Source organism: Carlito syrichta, unplaced genomic scaffold, assembly GCF_000164805.1.
Source record: "Carlito syrichta isolate Samal-C Ts95f unplaced genomic scaffold, Tarsius_syrichta-2.0.1 Scaffold308850, whole genome shotgun sequence".
In the NCBI taxonomy this organism is placed as follows: domain Eukaryota; kingdom Metazoa; phylum Chordata; class Mammalia; order Primates; family Tarsiidae; genus Carlito; species Carlito syrichta.
Genome location: NW_007252946.1, coordinates 580,470 through 602,889, shown reverse-complemented (window position 1 = coordinate 602,889; position 22,420 = coordinate 580,470). Strand labels below are relative to the sequence as shown.

Genomic DNA, 22,420 nt, shown 5'->3' with positions numbered 1-22,420 from the left:
CTACGTTTTGAAAACTTTTACTAACCCAGGGATCACAGGGCTGAAGAGACCCATTAAAGTCATTAAGTCAACTCCCTGCCTTTAAGCAACCTGCTGAGAACTCATTCTATTTTAAAAGACATTCAGAGAAGATTTTAAATTATCTCTTTGGATCTTGTAATAAGTCACACTAACATTGTAAAGAAATTCTTTCTTATGTAACTCAACTCACCTGTGCCGACACTTAAATCAGTCATTTTTTCCTCTGTTAACATAATAAGCAAATGGCTACCATTTTTGGAAGAATGGAGGTATCACCTCACTGTTCTTGTTGTTATAGTTGCTGTTTTCAAACATGTTTTTCCCACGAGAGTTAGTGTACATATGTTTGGTCACAAGCACTATGCTGCTGGTTTGATTCTGTTAACTTGAAGAACACTATGATGTTCATCTTGTCATTTTCTGTTTGTTATACAGTTTGGGGCCCCTAATCTGAACTTTATGGTGTTGAATGCTATCCTGGTTACTTCTGACACTATAGTAGACATTGGGCTTCAGAGTCAAATACCTTTGGGCTTGAGTCTTGGGCTCCAGCAATAGTTGTGCGATTTAGGGGAATTTGTTATCTCTCTAAACCTCTCAGCTTTGAAAAAGAGATGGTTTGGTTATGAGAATTTATAGTATACAATATATATTATGTGGATATACACTCATAGTGGTATTGCCATATGCTCTAGGGCTCTTGATATTTTCTTGAAATTTAACGATTGTATTTCCTGTTCCAGCCTTTAAGACAAAGAATAAACTGGCCAAGACAGATTCCTACAAACTCAAAACTTAAAGGACGGGACAGACACACTCTTTGAGAGTGACCCTGTAGAGTAAGATTTCTTAACCTAAGGACTAGGTGAAAACTCCAGGGGGTCCTTGACCCTTCCTAAAAGTATATGCATATTTTGTATATTAGGGTAATTTTTTTTGTCTAGAAGAAAAAGATCCTTGTCTTTTCAAAATATGGTATGGCTCTCCAACTGTTAACAGCTTTGCTTCCAGATTTATTTATTGCAAGCCTCCAGAATGGGTACGACTGATGTGACGTTGTTAAGGAAATGCTGTTTGCCTTTAGTGTCTTATCCAACTGCAGAGGGTCCCCCAAATCATAAATAATTATAGGATTGCTTTTCCACAATAGCACCCCATGACACCAAGGCATCTGCTCGCCTCATTATCAACCTTTATCTGACCTAAAACTTATTCCTTTATGGCATTGGACATGATCTGCTTGTTAATCCCTTTTGAGTCAATTCACAATTCCAGTTGTTAATGATTCAGTGTTCTGCTTTCCCAATAGTACTTGTGTTGTAATAGAGAACTCTTGAGAATTGACAAACTTCTCCCTCTGATGATAGATTACAGGCACCACTGAGAGTTGGTAGAGTGTGGATTTCTAGACTGACATTCAATGGCACCCCCAAAACAATTCTATCTAACTGTACCCACACACATAAAAAGGCAACTTTTCTCAAATGGCCTCCCATCTTTGACTCATCCTCATGTCTGATATGAGAACTTCAAAAGATTCTAACGTTAATTATAGAATTTTTTTATGGCATAGGAAAAAAGAACATTCTCTATTTAGGTGTCAGAACTGAAAATAAAATGCACAGTGAACTTAGACCTGCCTTAAATATTACCAGTGGTGATGCTTTTATTATCTTACTTAATTTATCTTAATTCTGATGAGACATATAAGCCTGTATTTTCTGTTAGAAGGCAGCTATGACAGGCTGTAATTTCTTCTCTCTGCACATATTTGGATCATTATTTATCTTTATATTCTATAATCCAGGCAAAATTACATTCTCATTTACCAACTCTGAGTCCAAATCCTCATTAGTTTTGTGACTTGACTTAATGAAGTAATTAATGACTGTAACATAAACGCCCACATCAGAATTAAACACCAAGTCTTCGGAGAAGTACTAGGAAATGCCATAGAAATCACAATGACTCCATTCTTCCTCGAGGAGAGCAAGGTTGGGAATGTGGGAGGCTCTGGCATGCGCAGACTCTAGTGGATGCAGCAGGAGCTGAGTGAAGTGGTGTGCGTGGGGGTGGGGGGGATTTTGGTGAGGAGTCCTTAAAGGGGACAGCTGAGAGTAGAAGTTTTAAGATCTCAGCCGGGCTCGGTGGCTCAGCCTGTAATCCCGCGCCTTGGGGAGGCTGAGGTGAGTGGATTGCCTGAGCCCGCGGGTTCGAGACCCGCCTGGGCAGCGAGACCTCATCTCTACAATAAATCAAAAACTCAGCCAGGCGTGGTAGTGCGCGCCTGTAGTTCCGGCTACTCGGAAGGCTGAGGCGGAAGGATCGCCGGAGCCCAGCAGGTCGAGGATGCGGTGGCCGGGAGTGGCCACTGCACTCCAGTCTGGGCGACAGAGTGAGACTCCAACTCAAAAAAAAAGAAGTTTTACGATCTCGTGTGTTGTGTACATGACAGACTCTCATAAAATGCTGGAAATCTTTGTTGAGCTCCTGCTTGAGGTTCGGAACACACAAACAGTATGGGGCAGAATACTGGTACAAACACAACAGAATAAGGATCTTATCCTTGTTGGAAGGAAAAAAGGGAATTGTTTAATTAAATACATGATAGCTAGCATGACCACTTGTCCTTGACTCTTTACCCGACTGGACTAGCAATAGCAACCAGTAGGTTTTCCTCCATTAGAAGGTAACTTTCCATTTCATTAACATTCATCAGAGTTTGCTCTTCAGCCAATGGTGCAGAGAACAGAATACCAAGAAGGTAGCTCAGGGCACTGTGATCTCCACACTTCCATCATTTGTTGTATCTTCTAGGATCATAGAACAATCTCTTCAGCCCCATGAGTTCATCATTCTGGGACTTAGTTTCCTCTATGAAATGAGATTAAGCCAGGGAATTAGACAAAATCTGGGCTTCCTTCTGGCAGTATTATAAATCTTTAACTGAAAATAACCTCCCTCTCCGTCCCAAACCACAAAAATCTTTCCTGATGAGTAAATAAGAAGTGGGTTCTTCATTTCCCTGAGGATTTGGGTCAGCAAGAAGAGATTCTGAATTTCAAGGTGCCTGTCTAAAACCACTTTTGGATCTTTGAACCCTTCTCTCCCAAACAAAATATACAACTCCTGAGGAAAGGAACCTGATTTTGAAGCGGATTAGAGGAGATTGGGTTACCTGTAGTTTAAGAGGCAACATTCAAACATTCAACGTATAGTTTATACAATGACAAACACTCAGTATTAAGCTTCTTACTGAGAAATTTCCCAGTTATAAACTGGATCATTTGCACCCTCTGATTCAATCAGCAGGACTATCCATGAGATACTATTTTACAATATGTTTACAAATTGCAGATCTGTATACTCTTAGACAATTATACAACGATGATTGTCTGGGGCAAAACTTGACTGAATATGTAGACTAAGGAAACACATGGTAGATTTGAGCCAGCAGAAATGAAGGACTAGTCTGCTATTACTTATTACCTGGATTTTCTTGTGGTAGAAAGTCAAAGGAAATCAAAGGTTCTGGTGAGGATGTTCAGCTTACATTGATGTGGGTTTCTGCCTGGTCCACACTGCAGCTTTTGAAAGGCTCCCTAGATGACATTAATCCCAAAATAAACATGTATAATATCACCATAGCTCTCATGAAACACATGAATTACATTAATGCATTCTCATAGCATATAATCCAAAGGAAAGGCACTCCATTTTAAAATGGAAACATAATTGTTCATCTGCAAACTCAGTAGTTTCTCCAAAAAGTTTCTTCTTGCTTGTGGCATTTAAAATTACAAACCAGTATCTGTACCAAAGAGGATACAATATTGTCATTGGACAGTCATCGAAAGATGATTTCCTGAATTGTAACCCACATCTTTAAAATTAACTTAAATTAAATACATTTTTAAAAGAAAGATGAATAAGTCCATATATAATTATGTGAAGTTCCACATGAAACACACTCTGAGAGCAAAGCCATCTAAAATCTGATTGATCAATTCTTTCAAAGGACATAAAACAAAGATTCTACCTGATGCTTCATTTTAGTAGGAATATTTTGCTAAACTTGAGCAGTCAGATCAAAGATAGCAAAAAGTGAGCTAAGAGATTAAAGACAGAATGCTATGGGGTTGGGGCCGATGTCAGTTCTGAGGGTCAGGAATATTTGGATTCAAATCCAGTTCTGCTAAGTGACCATATCAAGTCAATTAACCTTTCTTCTGCAGTTTTTCTCAGTTCCAGATTCATACTAAATGGTCAATGAATACCTTAATTACCCTTAAAATGTTCGTAGTACAAGGGGAGGAAGGAAGGGTGACAGATCTCATCCTCCTTAACCCATATATGTGGGCATACCTGTTCCACTCAGGCTCCACTCACCTTCCACACTTAGTCCAAAGCAGATGGATAGTCTCCCTGCCTTGGGTTTCCTCCTTTTGGAAGGCATGAATCTTGGTAACAGAGGTAATAGTTGCATATACCTTCAGATAATAGTTTGGCTAGTGCCGTTCCTCCCTTTTAGCTACTTATTAAGAGTAAACTAAGGAATTATGCTTCGTTTCAAAGTGTTATTTACTCAAGGATGGACCATCCTATCATCTGACCGGAACACAATGCTCTCTCTAACCTTGACCACAAGAAACAGTGGCCAGAACCCAGTTACCACAATGGAAGTCTTTTTTATTTTATTTTATAAGATGTGGGGTACAATTCAGGGTAGGGTACATATATAGTCATTGTACAGGTAAAGTTTGGGCTTCAAAATACCAGCCAAGTAACACAATTTTGCTCTCTGTTGTCAATAGGTACAAAGTTAATTTTGTTTTCTCAAAACCATATTTGCAGTTCATGAGCGTGCTGGTACTTCTACTTGTTCTCTTTTCCTTATTGTTAAGTAAGATAATCTCAAACAAAATGTTAAAAATTTGCTATACTGTACAATGAGTTTCCTTCTTTCTTTGCCTCAGTGTCACTTTAAATAGCTATAATGTTAGGCACATAGTGACGATGAATAAATGTGTTATTATTTTAATGTGCAGGCTAATAATATTTTATGTTTGCAAATGTTTGGGTGTATAAATATGTACAAGATGTGAAATGACCTTGAAATTTAAAATGGAACCAAAATGTAGGCAGTATTGATGATTTAAATCTTTTGTAATTTGAGCTCTGGTGGTGTTCAATTTAGCCCTCTCCTATTCAACACCTTCAAAACATTTTCGTTCAGGAAATATCAAAGCATTTGGAAAAATTTTAGCTGCAGATTTAACAGTTGCTCTCCAAGTTGAATCCAATCCACATTTGAGTTTAATTAACATGGGCTAACCATATGTGTGCACATTTTCTGGAGGGACCACACACAGATGGGGAGCAGATATTGTATTTTTGTCCTTCCCAGCTAGTATTGCTCAATGCATATGGGTATTTTCTATGATGCCTTTATAATGTTTGGTAAACATAGACCTTCCTACTCAGCCACTGGGATTTTAGTCAGGGGAGAGGAGTAACCAGGCGGTATTGCAACTTATCTCCTTCACATCCCAAGGTCAGAAGAAAATAACAGCAGAAGTACTTATTTGGAATTAACTGAGAGAATCTAACCACACAGCTTAGGACTAACCTGATAACCTGGGGTTTAGGTCTAGCCTTAAACAATATTCTTCTTCTTCCTTTTTTTTTTTTTAAATAGAGACAAGATCTTGTTATGTTGCCCAGGCTGGTCTCATGCTTCTGGCCTCAAGCAATCCTCCCACTTTCGTCTCTGCTGAGATTACAGGTGTGAGCCCCTGTGCCCAACCCGTCTTAGACAATATTGAAAAAAATGACTTGTCTCTGGTGCTTAACGTCACTGTTCTGAGCCCTATTTTCATCTAGTTTCATCTTTCCCTTTCATATTTTCAGTATCAAAGTCTGCTCTTGGGGATATCAGCAGGGAATCTTGGAATCTATTAATTCATTTACACAAAGGAGGAAATGACTAACAGTACTTGAAACACTTTTCTCTTCCTAGCTATGCATCTTAATAGTCTTGGGAGCCTTTAGCTAAATGTCTATCAGTTGATTATATATAGCAGTTAAGGGTTGGAAGGTGTTTGATCAAGGACATATTGGGATCTTGCTGAAACTCCTAGCAATTTACATACCATGAATTTTTCAAACTTTGGTTATGTGGAAAGTCACATGTGTGACTGCCCATGGACCAGGTAACCAGCTCAAAGCTTGAGTGGGAAGGACTTTCTCTATACTTTATGTGATGAGTGAATTCAAAGCAGTCATTTTATCACTTCAGAAATGGTAAGTTCAGAAGTAATGTCACTTCAGAGCTTCAGAAATGATGTTTAAAAATGTCATTCCTTGTCTGCCTAGCCAAACTTGGACCAATTCTTTTTGTTTCCTGTGGATGAAGATCCTTCAGTGTGTACCTTAGGTTTTGATTCAGGAGCATCAAATGATTAGTGCAAGGCATGCTATTCTGATAGACCCAAAGGGCCCTCTCAAGATGCAGGTCTGTAAGAATAGATTATCTGCTCTACACAGTTACTGTGAGTGCTTATCTAGGCCCCAAGGGAGTTATTAAAGGCTCTTTACTTGATTCAGTACAGGTGCATATGATTCATATTATCAAAAAGATTATTGAAATGAGAGAGTTGGAAACAACTTTAAAAAGTTGAAGAATAAATTGAAACTATTGAGATATAAACATGTAATTCTGACATTCAGTTATCATCTCCTTTAAGAGAGAAACTGTCTTAAGTGTCTGACGCATGCTACCCAATAAATATTTGCCAAAATATTGCTGAATGAACAGTCTAAGTTACAGTCTAGATGGAGTCCTGTTTAACACCAATCCCTACTCACCCACTGTCCTCCTTCATGACTAGTACCATGAGATTTTGTAAATGTTTTGTTGTGGTTCCTTCATTGCATGTCGCAGCCACCTTCCTAACTTCTTTTGAAGTTTCTTGGTGGCTGGTTTTCTAGAGATCAGAGACAGTAACCTGATACACTACCATCACCCTGAGTAGAGTTCCACTGCTTTTGCACATTGGCATGTGTTAACAGGCACTCTGATCTTGACTTCTTCTCTACTTCATCTAGAAATTGTCTTCTCACCCCTCTTACCAGTCTTCTAGCCACACCCATTATATCCATACTTGCTGGTGGACTAATTTTGGCTTCCCTGCCCTGACTTTATCAGTGTGTCTCCATTGTGACTGAGGCCCCTGACTAACTTGTTTCACTACAGTTAATTCAATCATTTAGCAGCCTACTTGGGACTAACTGTTCTACCTTGGTGTTGAGTAGAAAGTAATATTTCCCAAAGAAAAATATTATTGCTACTGCTACTGGAAAACCGCAAACCCCTTTCTCAGTTCTCTTTTCTATTTCCCTTTCAAAATCTTCTCCTTGTAATCTATCATGTTGACAGAAATTAATTCTGTTTTTTTTTTAATTTTTATTTTTGTAAGTCAGAGTCTCACTCTGTCGTCCAGGCTGGAGTGCAGTGGCATGCCCACGGCCACCACGGCCTCAACCTGCTGGGCTCAGGTGATCCTTCTGCCTCAGCCTTCCAAACTACAAACTACAGGCACATGCCACCACGCCCGGCTAATTTTTTGATTTATTGTAGAGACACGGTCTTACCAAGTTGCCAAGGCTGGTCTCAAACCCTTGGGCTCAGGCAATCTTCTCACCTTGGCCTCCCAAAGTGCTGGGATTACAGGCGTGAGCCAACGCACCTGGCCAGTAGTACTTCTTAAAGTGTGTTCCTGGACATCAGCATCAGTGTCACCAGGGCTGCTTATCAAGATGGGCTGAGAATCTGCATTCCTACCAAGCCCCTTAGATAACATTTATCTTCACCAGAGATTGAAATCCACTATACTAAAGGACGTTTTGATCAGACAATCAGGCTAGCAGTATTTTTTAATCCAGCGATTCCCTAACTCTTCTCTACCTCTCTCCATGTGTGGGTTGCATTACTGATGCACTTTTAACTTAACTTCTAACTTGCCCCCAGGCTAATTTCACCTAAGGTCGAGGTGGGTTAAGATGACACTCTTGCTAGATACTTGATGCATCCTGTCAAATCTCCCTGACACTAGAGTGTCACATGGTTCAGAAATTTCAAGGTATAACTGGGAGGAAAAATTTAACAGATCTACATTGTACTGTAAGGTTTTCCTTATGTTCTCAGGGAAAGAGTAGAATGCCTTCTAGGACGTTAGATGACAGAGCACTGTGGAAGCAATAAACATCTCACCTATCTGCCCAGATTGCCAAGAAATTCTTATTTTTAAGAAACGTTGGCCGGGCTCAATTTGTAATCCCAGCACTTTGGGAGGCCGAGGCAAGTGGATTGCCTGAGCCCATTGGTTGGAGACCAGTCTGGACAACTCGGTGAGATCTCATCTCTAAAATAAATAAGTAAATAAATAAATAAATACATAAATACATTTATGGGAGTGGTAGTGTAAGCCTACAGTTCCAGCTACTTGGAAGACTGAGGCAGCAGGATCGCTGGAGCCCAGCAGGTCGACACTGGGATGGCAGTGAGCGTGTCACTGCACTCCAGCCTGGGCAACCCAGTGAGACTCTGACTCAAAAAAAAAAAAAGAAAGACAAGCCGGGCTCGGTGGCTCAGCCTGTAATCCCGCGCCTTTGGGAGGCTGAGGTGAGTGGATTGCTTGAGCCCGCGGGTTCGAGACCCGCCTGGGCAGGCGAGACCTCATCTCTACAATAAATCAAAAAATCAGCTGGGCGTGGTAGCGCGTGCCTGTAATTCTGGCTACTCGGAAGGCTGAGGAGGAAGGGTCGCCGGAGCCCAGCAGGCGAGTCTGCGGTGGCCGGGAGCGGCCACTGCACTCCAGTCTGGGCAACAGAGTGAGACTTCAACTCAAAAAAAAAAAAAAGAAAGAAAGAAAAAGAAAAAGAAGGTTATTACTTGCAATTAAAGCCTTCATCATTTTCAAGAGGGTAAATTTACCTATAAGAGGAAATCCTTTAAGCTGGTCACGTTCGCTTACAGTTTATAATCGCAGAGATGTCAAGCAGGATGGGGGGGGAGGACCAGAGATTTAGTCAAGATCAAATAACTCTTTATAGGTAAGTCTGGCCTATCACCCAGATCCCCAGGCCGCCAGGGGAGGCTAGAGGAGTTTTTAAAACAACAAGCCATGATAATTCTGGATGCCAGAAGAAAAATGAAAAGGGTATCCCTGAGCAGGTATGAGGCAACTACGGTGCCTATGACCAACACTGCAGGCAAAGAAGGATGACAAATTGGTAATAGATTCTTTGCCTAAGGAGGAAATGCGGTAGAGTGGGAAACAACAAAAGGAATTTGATGTCAGTTAAAATTGGATTCAAATCTAACCTTGGTCACTTACTGGTCTCAGGACTTTGGGAACATGGCTTAACCTCTGTGAGCTTCAATTTGCTTGTCTTAAAAATGGAGATAATGCTGTCTGCCTTGTATGATGACAATCCATGATTGTTATAAAATAATGAGAGTGCTTAACCCACAGTAGTAGTTCAGAGAATTATGATTATTAATACTCTTATCACTACTTGAATATTATTTTTCTCTTTCTGCTATTTTAATCCTAAAGGAACCCCATAGGGTCTATTCCCTCCAATGTATCTGTGTACCACTGAGTGTTTGCAGCATGCTGCAAAAAGTGAGCTAAATGTGGTACCCAACAGAGAAACAGTAATATCCCCAAGACTTCTTTGCTGGTCCTGAAAAAAACATAGAAACATCCTGTTGCCCTTCCTCTTCAAACAAGAGAGATATTGTAATCATTAGAATTAACTTTCCCAAAATAGCATGTTTGCAATCTTTGCTTTAGGCAAGCAGATCACTCATTGAAATTTGTATTTTTACCTGAAAATTCATTTTCTCTTCAAATGGTATTTTTCCCTCAAAAATCTCACTATGAATGAACTCCCAATTCTGATTCCAAGTTCCTTATAAATCAGTAGTTGCTTATGAGTCAAAAAGCCTTCTGTCTGCCATAAGGTTGTAATGTTAAATGATTAATTTACATTATTTTAGCAATGTGAAAACAGCCCTGGCCAGGGACCCAGCTACCTGACCAAGGCTCGAGGACAAATGGCCAAGCTTCCTGGCTTTCCTCCAGCTTGATTTACCTTATTTCTAGTGAGAATCTGCCAGCAAATTACAGAGGGGGCAGTCTTGTAATTTGGCAAGGCAACACCCTGTGGACTCTGATGACTGACCTCCTCCCTTTTGAATTCTTTTTCCTTTTCCATTCCCACAGAATAAAAGCCTGAAATTCTCCTACAGAGTTTTAGGATGCTGATTCATTCCTATGCTTAACTAGTATTTATTGAATACCTAGTCTGTGTCAAGCACTGCTTCTGATGGTAAAAGAAAAAGAGGCCCAGCTTTCATGGACCTTACATTATAGTAGGGAAGAAAAATAATAAGCAAATAAAACTATAAAATTATAATATTTGATTAAAAAGCCATAAAGGTAACTGAAAGTGTTTAAAATGTCTGCATCTATTAGTCATGTACATTTTAAACACGATATAAACCCAAAAACTGGTTTTATGAGAAGTTGAACTAAATAGGAAAGTAGTAAAAATGAAAAAGGGCAGGAAAGGTGAGATTCAGGGAGACTGACTTCCTGTGCTTTGTTTTATTCTCTGCTTTTAAAATCAGGATGCTTGCTCAGCCTTCTTATTCTCAGTAAAGAAGCAAGGCCTCTGTAAAGGAACTTTATTCCTTCCCTGTGCAAATAGAAGCAGGGGTGCCCTGAATGCACAGTGGGGGAATGGATAATAATGCTTCAGGAAATGAATTCTTTAACAAAAATCGAAAGGAAGAGGTGCGGTCTCAATTCACTTCCGTCAAGTCCAGTGGTCTTAATATTTCAGATCCTGGTGAAGAGGAGAGCAAATCTTACATGTTATAGGCAGTGTCTGCCAATGAGAAGTGTGAGTTTTCAGACAAGTTTGGAATAATTAAAATATTTGATTCTGTGAGACCCACCAGAAAGGGATGGAGTGCCAGAGAAAAGGAGATGAAAATTGTTCATATTTTAGTGTACTCGTATACGTGTCAGACTTATTTGGTAATTTCTCCATCTCTATACAAAATATTGGGTTTTTTTTCCCCAAAACTCACATATTTCAAATCACAAAATAGCCTTTTGAATAAACAAATGAGGTAGTAGTTACTTTTGGGGATTCTTGACTGGGAAGGGAGCACAAGGGAATGTTCTGGGTTGATGAGAACATTCTAAATCTGGATCTGAAAGCCTGTTAAATGGGTGGGTACACATGCAAAAAGTCATCACACTGTATTTTAAGATTTGTGTGTTTTTACTGTATTTAATGTATATTTCAATGGAAAAATGAAAAAGAAAAAATAAGTGAAAGGAAATCCTAGATGTTAGGCTTTCAAATGCATGGTAAACTAGATGTCATAAATTATAGGCTCTGAGGTTCACATAGGGACTGATTAGATCTTTACAATCTTCCCATTGGCTCAGCTGATGACATGATTTAACAAACTGCAGAGCTGTTAACTCTCCTCCTTAATATTGGCACCCATTGAGTTCTAATACAAAACCTATCTAGAAAGGAAATTAGAAACAAATAAGGAAGAAAAAAATACCCACTGAGTCCTCAGCTGAGACAAGATTTGGGGATAGTGTCATGTTTGTTGGAAATTTTTCTCAGTGGGGTCTTCCATGCTGTTAATGGTTTTGACTCCCAAAATATTGAGTCCCCATAGGGATGTTAGATCTTCCACAAAGGCAGGAATAATTGTGTATGAGGCCTGTGCTCCTCGATTAAATGTGAAAAGTTCATTTTGTAAGAGAATCAAACTCAGCAAGTCTATGATTAGGAATATTAAAGTTTGGTTGTTTCCAACAGCAAACAATATATAATCAAATTCCATGTTGTGTGTTCTTTTAAGCTATCTTAATTTCCACTATTATTATTTTCTAGTTTCTCAAAAGCAAACTTTTCCAAGTTATAATGAAATTTCCAGGTATTCTGGTTTTGATTCACTTAAACAAATTATCCACATGCCATCTGATTATTTTCTTATGATGAACATTTTTTATTTTTTGAATTATAAATTGACAAATTATAGTTGTATATGCTTATGAGGTACAAAGTGATGTTATGATTTATGAATACAATGTGAATCATTAAATCAGTCAAATAAACATATCCATTACCTCAAATACTTATTTTTTGTGGTGAGAACATTTAAAATTTACTCTCATAGCAACTTTAAAATGTACAATACATTACTCTTTATTATATTTGCCACATTGTGCAATGTATCTCAATAAAAAGAAAAAATGTTCCTCCTGTCAAATTAAGGCTTGTAGTGTTTTGCATCACTCTTTACAATAGCCAAGTTATGAATGAACATATTTTTGTATAATGTAAATATTCCTTCTTTAAAAAATAGAAAAGAATAAATTCTCATTATGGTAATAACAATTTTAAGCTCATGGATACTTTTGAGGTTTCTTTTTTCTCACTCTTAGTAAAGTATCACTTATTTTTTTAAAAACTAGACATTAGATTCTTTTGATTTTTCTACTCTGCCTTTATATTAAAGAGTTCATGGCATTGATCTCAACAAAATTGTGTTTGCAAAAAAAAAAGTTATCATGCTGGGAAAAAATAGCTAAATATCTAAATATGTACAGATATATCTATAGATAAATTCTAAAATTGACAAAAATTATTCTTCCTGTCTAAAATGTTATTTTATATCTGTTGTATAGAATTCAAAGCTATTTATTTCCTTTAGAAACAGGGTATTTGAGTTCTTAGAATAGCCCCCAGAAGCTAACTAATTTATTTAGCAATGTAGGTGAAGTACTGTATGTTTAGGGAAAATTTTTAATAATAATATTATTATATTAATAGCAAAACTTTAGAATTTTGCAATTTTATTGGATAGTTAATGTTTAAAGAAAAACATATTTAATTACATGAAGATAGAAAAACTGATATGAATAATTTTTATAGACATTTCCAAATAATCTATACTTGTCAATACAGATGATGCACAAAAAATAAATAATAAAAACAAAGTATAAACCATCTCACTAACCAGAAATATGTACTCTTAATATAATGGTGTGTTTATCTCCAAGATCGAAAATATATTTTTACACTGCAGTGCTTTGTGTCTTGCTTTTCCCAATTATTGTTGTATTTTAATAACTTTGATTGTCAGCATGGATTCTTTGTTTAATTTCTCTTCAAATTCAAAATGTTTCCTTTCTTTAAAATAAGTGTGCCACATTTTGTTGTGTTTTTACTTGAATAGATTGTAAAATGGAGCAGAGACAGGAAAGAGAAGGGAATCAAGAGGGCAGAGTGAGAATAAGGATGACAGCAAGGAAGAGTTTAGGTAACTGTATGAAACTTACAGGAGTCTTAGATAGAAAAGATATCTGAGATATATTGAGCAGGATTTGGAGCAGTCAACTTCAGAATATCAAGAATTGTAGGACTAGGGTCAAATGAGTATAAGTATCATCTTTCCCTACCTTGTCACTTGAATGATGACAAAAATGAATGCTTGTGAGTTTAAGATCTTGTTTAAGGGGTTGAGATTTTTTGAGACAATACTAGAAAGGGAACTTAGGTCTGCTGTTTCTCAATCCTAATTTCCTTCCTTGAATCTTGGAAGTGTAGAAAAATGGAAGAGCAAGAATTGTGCACCATTCTCTTAAGGACTAAAAAAGCAAGTAGTGAAAATGAGATAGTGGCTCTATGAATATCCTGAAATCAGGATCAGCCAGAGCTGGCTGGAACTCAGAAAAGTTAAGGAAAGAGGAAAGCAGAGCAGAGTAGTCCCTACTGGATGCAGAGACGTGACGACAATGTACAAACCACTATCCTTGAATGAATTTTTTTAGCTCAAGAACCACTTGCTTCAGAATCATAACAATTCTACAATGAATGCTACAATATATTGTTAACTTATCCATGTATATTAGTAAATGAGAAGACTGTAGAGTTAAACATTTGCCTATTTGATGGAAAGAAAACCAACACTTATCACAATCAATCATGATTATCACATCATTTGTTAAATGGATAAATTATTGCATCCTTGAAGCACTTATTCAAGGTATGATTCTAAAACACTATAAGCCTTATTTCCTTGGACATCAGTGTGATTAAGAGTCTATTGTTCTTTTTTACACCATTTTTTCAGTGACCTTTTAAATTCTAGTATAAAGTTGGGACCAGCATTAATGTTGGGGGTGGGAGTAGAGTCAGAGGCTGGAAGATGGGAATAAAAAATAAAGGGTTACAGTGAAATATTACAATATTTAAAAATTTTGTAAATGACTGCTCTTCATTTGAAAAGCAAAAACCACTACCCTGAATTAGAGCTTAGATTTCATTATTTGAACCAATATCACTTTGCTTAATACCAAATTTGTTTTTATTTGTTTCTCAAGAATCAGACCTCATATATTTAAAACTGGTTTTTAAATTTTTTTTTTCTTTGCTAAGACTCACCTTGACCTTATCCTGTCCCATGGACTTGAAGAACTTTCCAATGGATGTCCAGACCTGTACAATGCAGCTGGAGAGTTGTAAGTCACCACTCTTGAAATGATTGTCTGCTTTTTTTCACCAATCTTTTGGTATGTCATTAAAGAGAATATACCCTTAAGACTCACTCTCTGCCTACTTACCAACTCCCAATGCCCTAATGGAAAAACATGCAAAACTGTATATGTGTGTGTCTCTGCATTTTACAAACAGAGAAACTGTTTGTAAAATGCAAAAAACATTATCAATACAGCATAGACAACCTTTCAAAGTAAAATGCCAGATAACTTGCCCTTCCTCAAAAACAAACCTGATTTAGTAAGCTTTTCTTTGAAATGAAAATGTCTCCTGGGGAAGTTAAGATTTTTAGTCATTAAATTAATGAGTCACTCTCTAATCATAAATTGCATTTCTTTCCATCTTATGCCCATATAGACCATCACACCTGAAGAATTCTGGCAGGAAGGGATAATTGCTTTAAGAACAAAACACAGGGACCTTAGGCAAAGGAGGATGCAAGAACAAGGGGCATACAATGAGATGGAATAAGATCAAATAAGAGGCATCTCTCTTAGCTAAGCAATGGATATACAAAGGCATGGTAAAGCAAGTAGAAAAATCCCATCTACTTGGTTCCCTTTATGCTCTAGCCCTGATGCCACCGAAATCTTTGACACGTGCCATAAGTTGCTGATGCTTCCAAGGTAATGGGATTTTCGGTTGAGACCTGAATTTTTTTCTGGTTTGTTCTGTCAGTTTCTCTGTTTGTAAAATGCAGAGAATAACAATTGCTACTGACCTACAGGAATATTAGGAGATTTAATGAGACAGGGGCAAGGATATACTTTTAACTTCTTGGTTTAGAAAAATAATACGTGTAAAAAGATACATCGACTATAATTTAAAAAGAGGTAGTGACAGAGTTTCCTTCTGATCATTTAAAATCACTGCAGATTTTCCTTGAAACTTTCCACAGAAATAAACAAAGTAATGAACATCTTTGTTTAAAAGTTGTCATAGATAAAATGAGAATTTCTGATTTACAATAGGCTTTATGTATTCATTTTTCCCTATTGTCCCTCCTCTTAAGAAGAAAGTTGAGGAAAACATTTTCTTACATAATTACTTCTTTGTGTCTACTCTGCTGTTCCAAACTCTCTCCTGCCTCAACCCAAGACTTTTATTTTCCCTGTAAAACAGTGGGTATAGTGATCCAATGAAGCTCACCCAAAGCTTTAAAATCTTGAATCAGTAAATATGCTCAGTCCTTGCGGGATCAAAAAATAATCAAATCAAAAAAGCATCAATGTGGATGGGAAGAGTGAGAATTATTTTTTGCTTTTCTACCCCAATATAACTCTCGCCTTTCACATCTCTTTATCTCCGCTTTCTGCCCCATGCTGGACTTTTAGGGTAACTGACAAGGACTATTATTGTGGTGGCCATTGAGAAGCTCACCAGACAAGGACATGGGGTATTTGGAAAGCTTGGGGTATTTACTGAAAGTACCTAGGATGTCCTCATACAGAATTGCATTGGAAGAGATAAGTTTTGCCATTCTCTTTGTGGACCACCAATGCTTGTAAAGGGTCCTCTTTGTAACTCCTTGCTTTTCATGTTTTTATTTTTTTGACTTTGAGCTGAAAAGGTAGTCCAAAGAAAGAACAAAGTAGATTCCAATTAAATTTGCCATTGATTTCTGGGTAGCTTTGGTGAGTCACTATCTTGCAGTAAATAAGAATAAGAATCCATAAACTTAATAAACATGCTAAGATTATTGACTAACCGAGACCTCACATAATATCCTCTGTCCTCATCATTCTCATTTTAAAAGTTCAAATATCACAAACAAACAGGGAAGGGTAAAGAAATGGTGCATAAAAAAAGAGTAGCCTTCATTTCTGGGGTGCAGAAAGATGCGGAAGCAATTGACAAACAATGACCTAGTTAGCAAGAGCTTGGAGACTGAGAGCTAATTTACTAAGCTAACAGTTTTACTTCAGATGATTCAAGTCATATAAACAATATGATCTTTCACAACAGGGAATCTATTTTACTTCACATTAATAATTGTGATGAGTGAACCCATTTAGCAAAACAAATGTATATTGTTAATTTACATAGTCCACAATTTCCTCTTAGGTTACCTGCCTATAGCTTTCCCCACTTGCACAAGTAAGACTTTAATATAAGCTTCTCAAAAGAACAACTAATATACCCTAGGAGAAGGGCCAAGTTTGCAGTGGGAATGTTTTAGGCAGGCCCGTGATGAATTCATTCTCATTTTTTAAAAAATGTTTTTTCTTTTAAAGTACTAAAACTGGCACTGTGAATTCAATTGTCTTATTGGATTGCCAAAGACACAGCTCTTACAAGTAAAAACAATCTTCAAAGGAGTTTTATGTGTGTTTATTTGTTTGTTCTTCAGAAAGAGTTAGTGAAGAAAGAGGCAGAAAAAAAGAAGACTTTATAGATTCCATTCTCTCATTACACAGAGGGGAAAAAACACCCATAAATAGCTTGCTGCCTTCAGTTTCTTTGGCTCCAATGACATGTAGTTGTCGTGATGATTGCAGCTCTTTTATTAAGAATGGTCTTGAATTGACTGAGCATGTGTCTGTTTTAGACAATTTCCTTGTTTGTTTCTTTCCATGGCTAGATCTTCAAGCTTTCTTGAAAAAACACATTCAATTTTTCACTGTGATTTCTTTACTCCAGTTGGGTACACAATGAATGACCTGATATTTGAGTGGTTAAGTGATGGTCCAGTGCAAGTTGCTGAAGGATTGACCCTGCCCCAGTTCATTTTGAAAGAAGAGAAGGAACTTGGCTACTGCACAAAGCACTACAACACTGGTAAGTTCTCTTTCAGCTTCTAACCCCAAGTGAGCTCCATTTGCAGCTTGGGGTATATATCCCATCACCTTAATTGCTGCACATTTACCAAGCAAATGGAGCTACATACTTGGCATAGATCAGATTTAGCTCAAAATCCTCTCAATAGATAAGATTCTTGTACCCTCTGGAATAGGTTAGCGAGCACAACAGATAATTTCCTCAGAACATAGAGAGAAGGAGAGAGGATTGGAAATTTTTTTTGCTACTCTTTTGCTGACCATCTGTTGTCAAATGAATCTGAGGAAAGGTGTAGGAGATCTCATTAGTGGTATGAAAAATAAAAATTATGGCCCCCTTTCTGGCATCCACTCTTGCCATTGGATCCTCAGGACAATTTGCACTTTCTGCCTTAGTGCAAGAGAAGGATAATAACATAGGTCTTTGTAAACCCAGAAATAGAGCTGTTGCGCTCTTTGGTCCTGCATAGCAATAAGAGTTTGGATGAAAATCAGTTGGCGGGAATTCAGCTGGCTCTAAAGTCATGTGTTATCAGCGGTACTGACAGACACATGGTGAGGGGTAACTTGAGGTGGTAGCAACAAGTGGGCATCTCCTGTTGCCTAGAAGATTACGTTAAAGCTGTTGTCTTTTCCTATGCCCGGGTCTTCAGTACCATGCAATTGATCATGGAGAGACAATTAAGACATGTCGGTTTGTCCAGTGACTAGTCCAGGTCCCTTGCTGAGGAGAATGGTTTATGCGAACTTGTTCTAGCAGTCAACAGTGACTTTCTGTAAAATAAGAAAAGCCCAATTCCAAGGTGTACTTCCTGACCAAGAGGAATTCTATCTCTTATAATTCGTACGGACTAAGTGAAATTACCTTCTGGGGTTCTAACTCCAGGCCAATCAAAAAATAAAAAAGTGAGAAGTGAATGTCTACCTCTTAATAGTATGTTAAAAATTTTGATATCTTCATATGGACTCTTCTATAGGCAAAGTAACATTGCAAATATTTTCTAGGAATATTCTAAATGTCCTCAAGCAATTATCCAGAAGGCTAGGAAATTTGTACAATGACAAAATTTTTTCTTGTCATTAATAACACAAAGATAGATACACAGTTATTTAAATGCTTTTAGAGTTTTACGTAAACTTTACTACTTAGGAGAGGATGGTTTCAATGATTATATTGTATATATATCATATGTTATATATCACATGCTATATAGTATATGCCATATGTATATGCTATATATTGTATATTATGTGCTATACACTACATATTATAAACCCACAAAATTTGAATATTTTATTTGCAGTGGTAAGTTTACGTCAGTATTGCAAATTCTGAAGCTCTGTCTAATTAAGCCGTAACAAGCACAGATTTTAAAAAACTCAATATGCCATATGGTTTTGGTCCAGTGATTCTTTAGATCACACATTCTCATGCTATTATTATCATTATTATCTCACAGTAATTATTTCCATTACTGGTTGAGTTGGAGAAGAGTTGAATTGGTTATGTAGGGTGAGCATTTTGTGCAATGTTCCAAATCCATCTGCAGTAGTCATTTAAAAAAATAAAGTGGGATGCTGAAATTGGAAAGATAAATTTAAATTCAAATTGGACTTTAATCATTTCCTGCCTCCAGGAAAGTTTACCTGCATTGAAGTCAAGTTTCACCTGGAACGCCAAATGGGATATTATTTGATTCAGATGTACATCCCCAGCCTGCTGATAGTCATTTTATCATGGGTCTCCTTCTGGATAAACATGGATGCAGCCCCTGCCAGGGTTGCACTGGGTATCACCACAGTCTTAACAATGACCACCCAGAGTTCAGGCTCCAGGGCATCTCTGCCAAAGGTAAGAAATCTTGCTTGACAACAAATGACCTGAGAGAATTACCAAAGGTCTTGTGAGCGGGAGAATTTGTGAAGACAGAAATGCTTACCAATGTATGCACTGCTGTAGATGCAAATGAAATAAAAGAAAGAAAAACTTTATCCATTCCACTTTCAGTGAGCAGTAGGGTTGCTTCCATGTTTTTGCTACTGTGAATAGTGCAGCTATAAACATGCGGGTGCAGCCGTCTTTTTGGTAGAACAACTTATATTTCTATGGCATATTCCCAGGAGGGGATCATATGGAAGGTTAATTTTTAGTTCTTTTAGCAATCGTCACACTGCTTTCCATAGAGGTTTAACTAGCTTGCACTCCCACCAATAGTGTAGAAGTGTTCTCTTTTCTATGCACCCACATCTGTTGTTTTTGACCATCCTTACTGGAGTTAGGTGGTATCTCGTTGTGTTTTGATTTGCATTTCTCTGATGATTAGTAAGGTTGAGCATTGTCTCATGTATCCATTGGATGCCTTTTTGTCTTCTTTTGAAAAGTGTCAGTTCATGATGGAGTATTACACAGTCATAAAGAAGAACAAAATCATGGACTTCACAGCAAATTGAATGGAGTTGGAGACCACCATACTTAGTGATCTATCACAGAAGCAAATAACTAAATGCTGCATGTACTCACTTATAAGTGGGACCTGAACACTAATCATATTAGCACAATGGAGAGATTGTACGGGGTACTACCAGGAAAGGGAAGGATGGAGGGGAGCATGTGACAACACAAAGAATACTTGGTCTTTACCAGGGGAAGTGAGGGTCAGCTGGAGGCCCAAACTTCACCTGTATGGAGGCTACCTGTGTAGTTAATCCTTCTTTGCGCCCCACATCTTCATAATAAAATAAAATTTAAAACAGAATCTCCATATTATAATGAGATTATACTATATGCCCAATGAACCACGTAATAGACAGTCCCCTAAATGTAAGACATTACACTATGGGCCCAATTTACCACTTTGAACACCTCTTGCCAAGTGTAATAAAACAGAATTAAAAAGAAGACTGGCAAAAAAACAAAGAGAGAGAGAACAAAAGGTTGAGTTTTAGAGAATCAAGACTCTGAGAGCATGGGGGATCCTCAAAGTATATCAGTTAGAGGACAGGGGAATTGGGATTGAGAGAGAAGGGTGTGAATGGAGGCAGAAATGTGGCCCGGGGATTCTAAGAGGCTTTTGAGTGCTTTTGACCTTAGTTGTTTATGAGCCATGAAACTTCCAGGAATTGGAGTGAAATTGATGCAATTTATGCTGCATTGTCAAGTATTCATTGGTAAGATTATTGCAATTCATATATGCTCAGTGAAGTCATTTAAAGTAATAAAAGTTTGAATTAGACCTCTGGAAATGTACACAGAAAAACCAAATCAACGAATATATGTAAGAAATGAAAGAATGTACAACACTAGGGTGCAGCAAATCAGATACATGAATCTTTGCTATGCCTTAATTTCCTTTAATGGCTGATAGGCTACTGTTTTTGGATGATACAATTACTTAAAGAAGAAACAGTGGAGTCGCTCAAGAAAATTCCAGAAACTATGGCAGAATGATAGAGGAGTGTGGGGTGTATATCAGGGGCACATAGACATTTTATAGCACCTCGAATCATAATCTATAAGTGGCTGTGTAATCTATTTTTATGTAAGGCAGGACCTCTGCCTTTATAAATATTGCTCAAGCAAGTGATGATAAACGCTCTGCTTGTGAAATGCCCCAGCACCCCAGAAGTGTGCCTATGTGTACTTCACTGAGTAAATTGAGCCATCGGCTTCAGCTGTCCAGGAGTGTGAGTTTAATTTAGCATTCAGTGTATACTGTCTCATAGTGGTTGAGGAGTCTCTCCAAAACCCGGTTCCAGAAAATAATTGAGATGTAATCCTGTATTTTTGCTGCCTTGAGCTTATGTTTGGTTGTGCTATATTTGACATAGTGAGAAATGTTAGATCATGTTCCACATTATCTCCTATGTCTGGAAGATACAATGACATATGGGCAAAATCTGTGGCTATAATGGAGGTGGGCTGAATACTGGAAAAGTAGTTATACAACTTATTAAGTCCCATGCCTCCAAAAATAAATATTAGGTTTTCTGTGCTTGTAGAGAAAGGAATAGAGCTATAACTGAAACTCATCTTCTGGAATAACAAATAGTATAATGCACCTGTGTTGTATTTCTATTAGAATACAGATATCAGAAATACTAACAACTTTTTTTAGCTATATAATCACAGATCAATTTGATCTGATAGTAATTCTAATCTACTCTCTGCCCTCCCCAAATAGGTTCATTTGCTTATTTTTTGTTAGTTATCAGTTATTGCCATCATTGCATGCCATGCCATTAAACTTCAGGATGCACAAACATATATTTTACAATTTAATAGACAGTTAAAATACTAGTGACAGATTGTGAGCAAATAATGTCAAAATATAAGACATTTATCTTCCAACTGATCATTGCTATGAAAAGAGTAGCCATTTGTTTTCAAAATGAATTCCTGCATCTGTATAGATGTGTCATTCATTCTATGAAGCTGTTATGATCCTGCATCAATGGTCAAAACTATTGCTAAATAAATGGTCATTGACCAGTGATCTTTGTATGTAAAGCAGTCAGGAATTCAGATAAACCAAAAGAGAATACGATCAAAAATTATTTCGTACTTGGCTCTGAACTGATAATGGTTATCCTTTAGCCACCAGCAGCTTTGTCTGCCTACATGTACTTTTCTTAGGATATTATTAAACGTTTGCTCTCAACTGACTGTGAGAAGATGTGACTCATATGGAAGTGATGAGAAACCAAAATAAGATAAAAAGTGAGTCATGGAAAATAAAGAATTGACCATACACTTACTTATACATACACATGCATATAAATACTCGTTTTAATTTATAAACACTGCAATCCCAGCCCAAACACTCCACTGTGCTGATTGGAAAGTTGATGCAGGGCCTACCGCAACACCCTGTACAGAGTATATATGCACATTGCACTTTAAACGTAAGACATGTCTGCATTGAAAAGCTACAAAATACAGAAAACATCATTAACAGTAA

The 22,420-nt window shown here is 37.5% G+C and overlaps 1 protein-coding gene across 1 annotated transcript in view; it reads left to right on the top strand.

Annotated features, from left to right (window-relative positions):
• LOC103268582 (glycine receptor subunit alpha-2) overlaps positions 1–22,420 on the top strand; it is a 158,763-nt gene that overhangs the window by 54,391 nt on the left and 81,952 nt on the right. Inside the window, exons 6-8 of the mRNA XM_021716622.1 lie at positions 14,566–14,648; positions 17,326–17,463; positions 19,100–19,314. Of these exons, the coding sequence (XP_021572297.1) occupies positions 14,566–14,648; positions 17,326–17,463; positions 19,100–19,314 (436 nt within the window). The remainder of the gene's footprint in view (positions 1–14,565; positions 14,649–17,325; positions 17,464–19,099; positions 19,315–22,420) is intronic.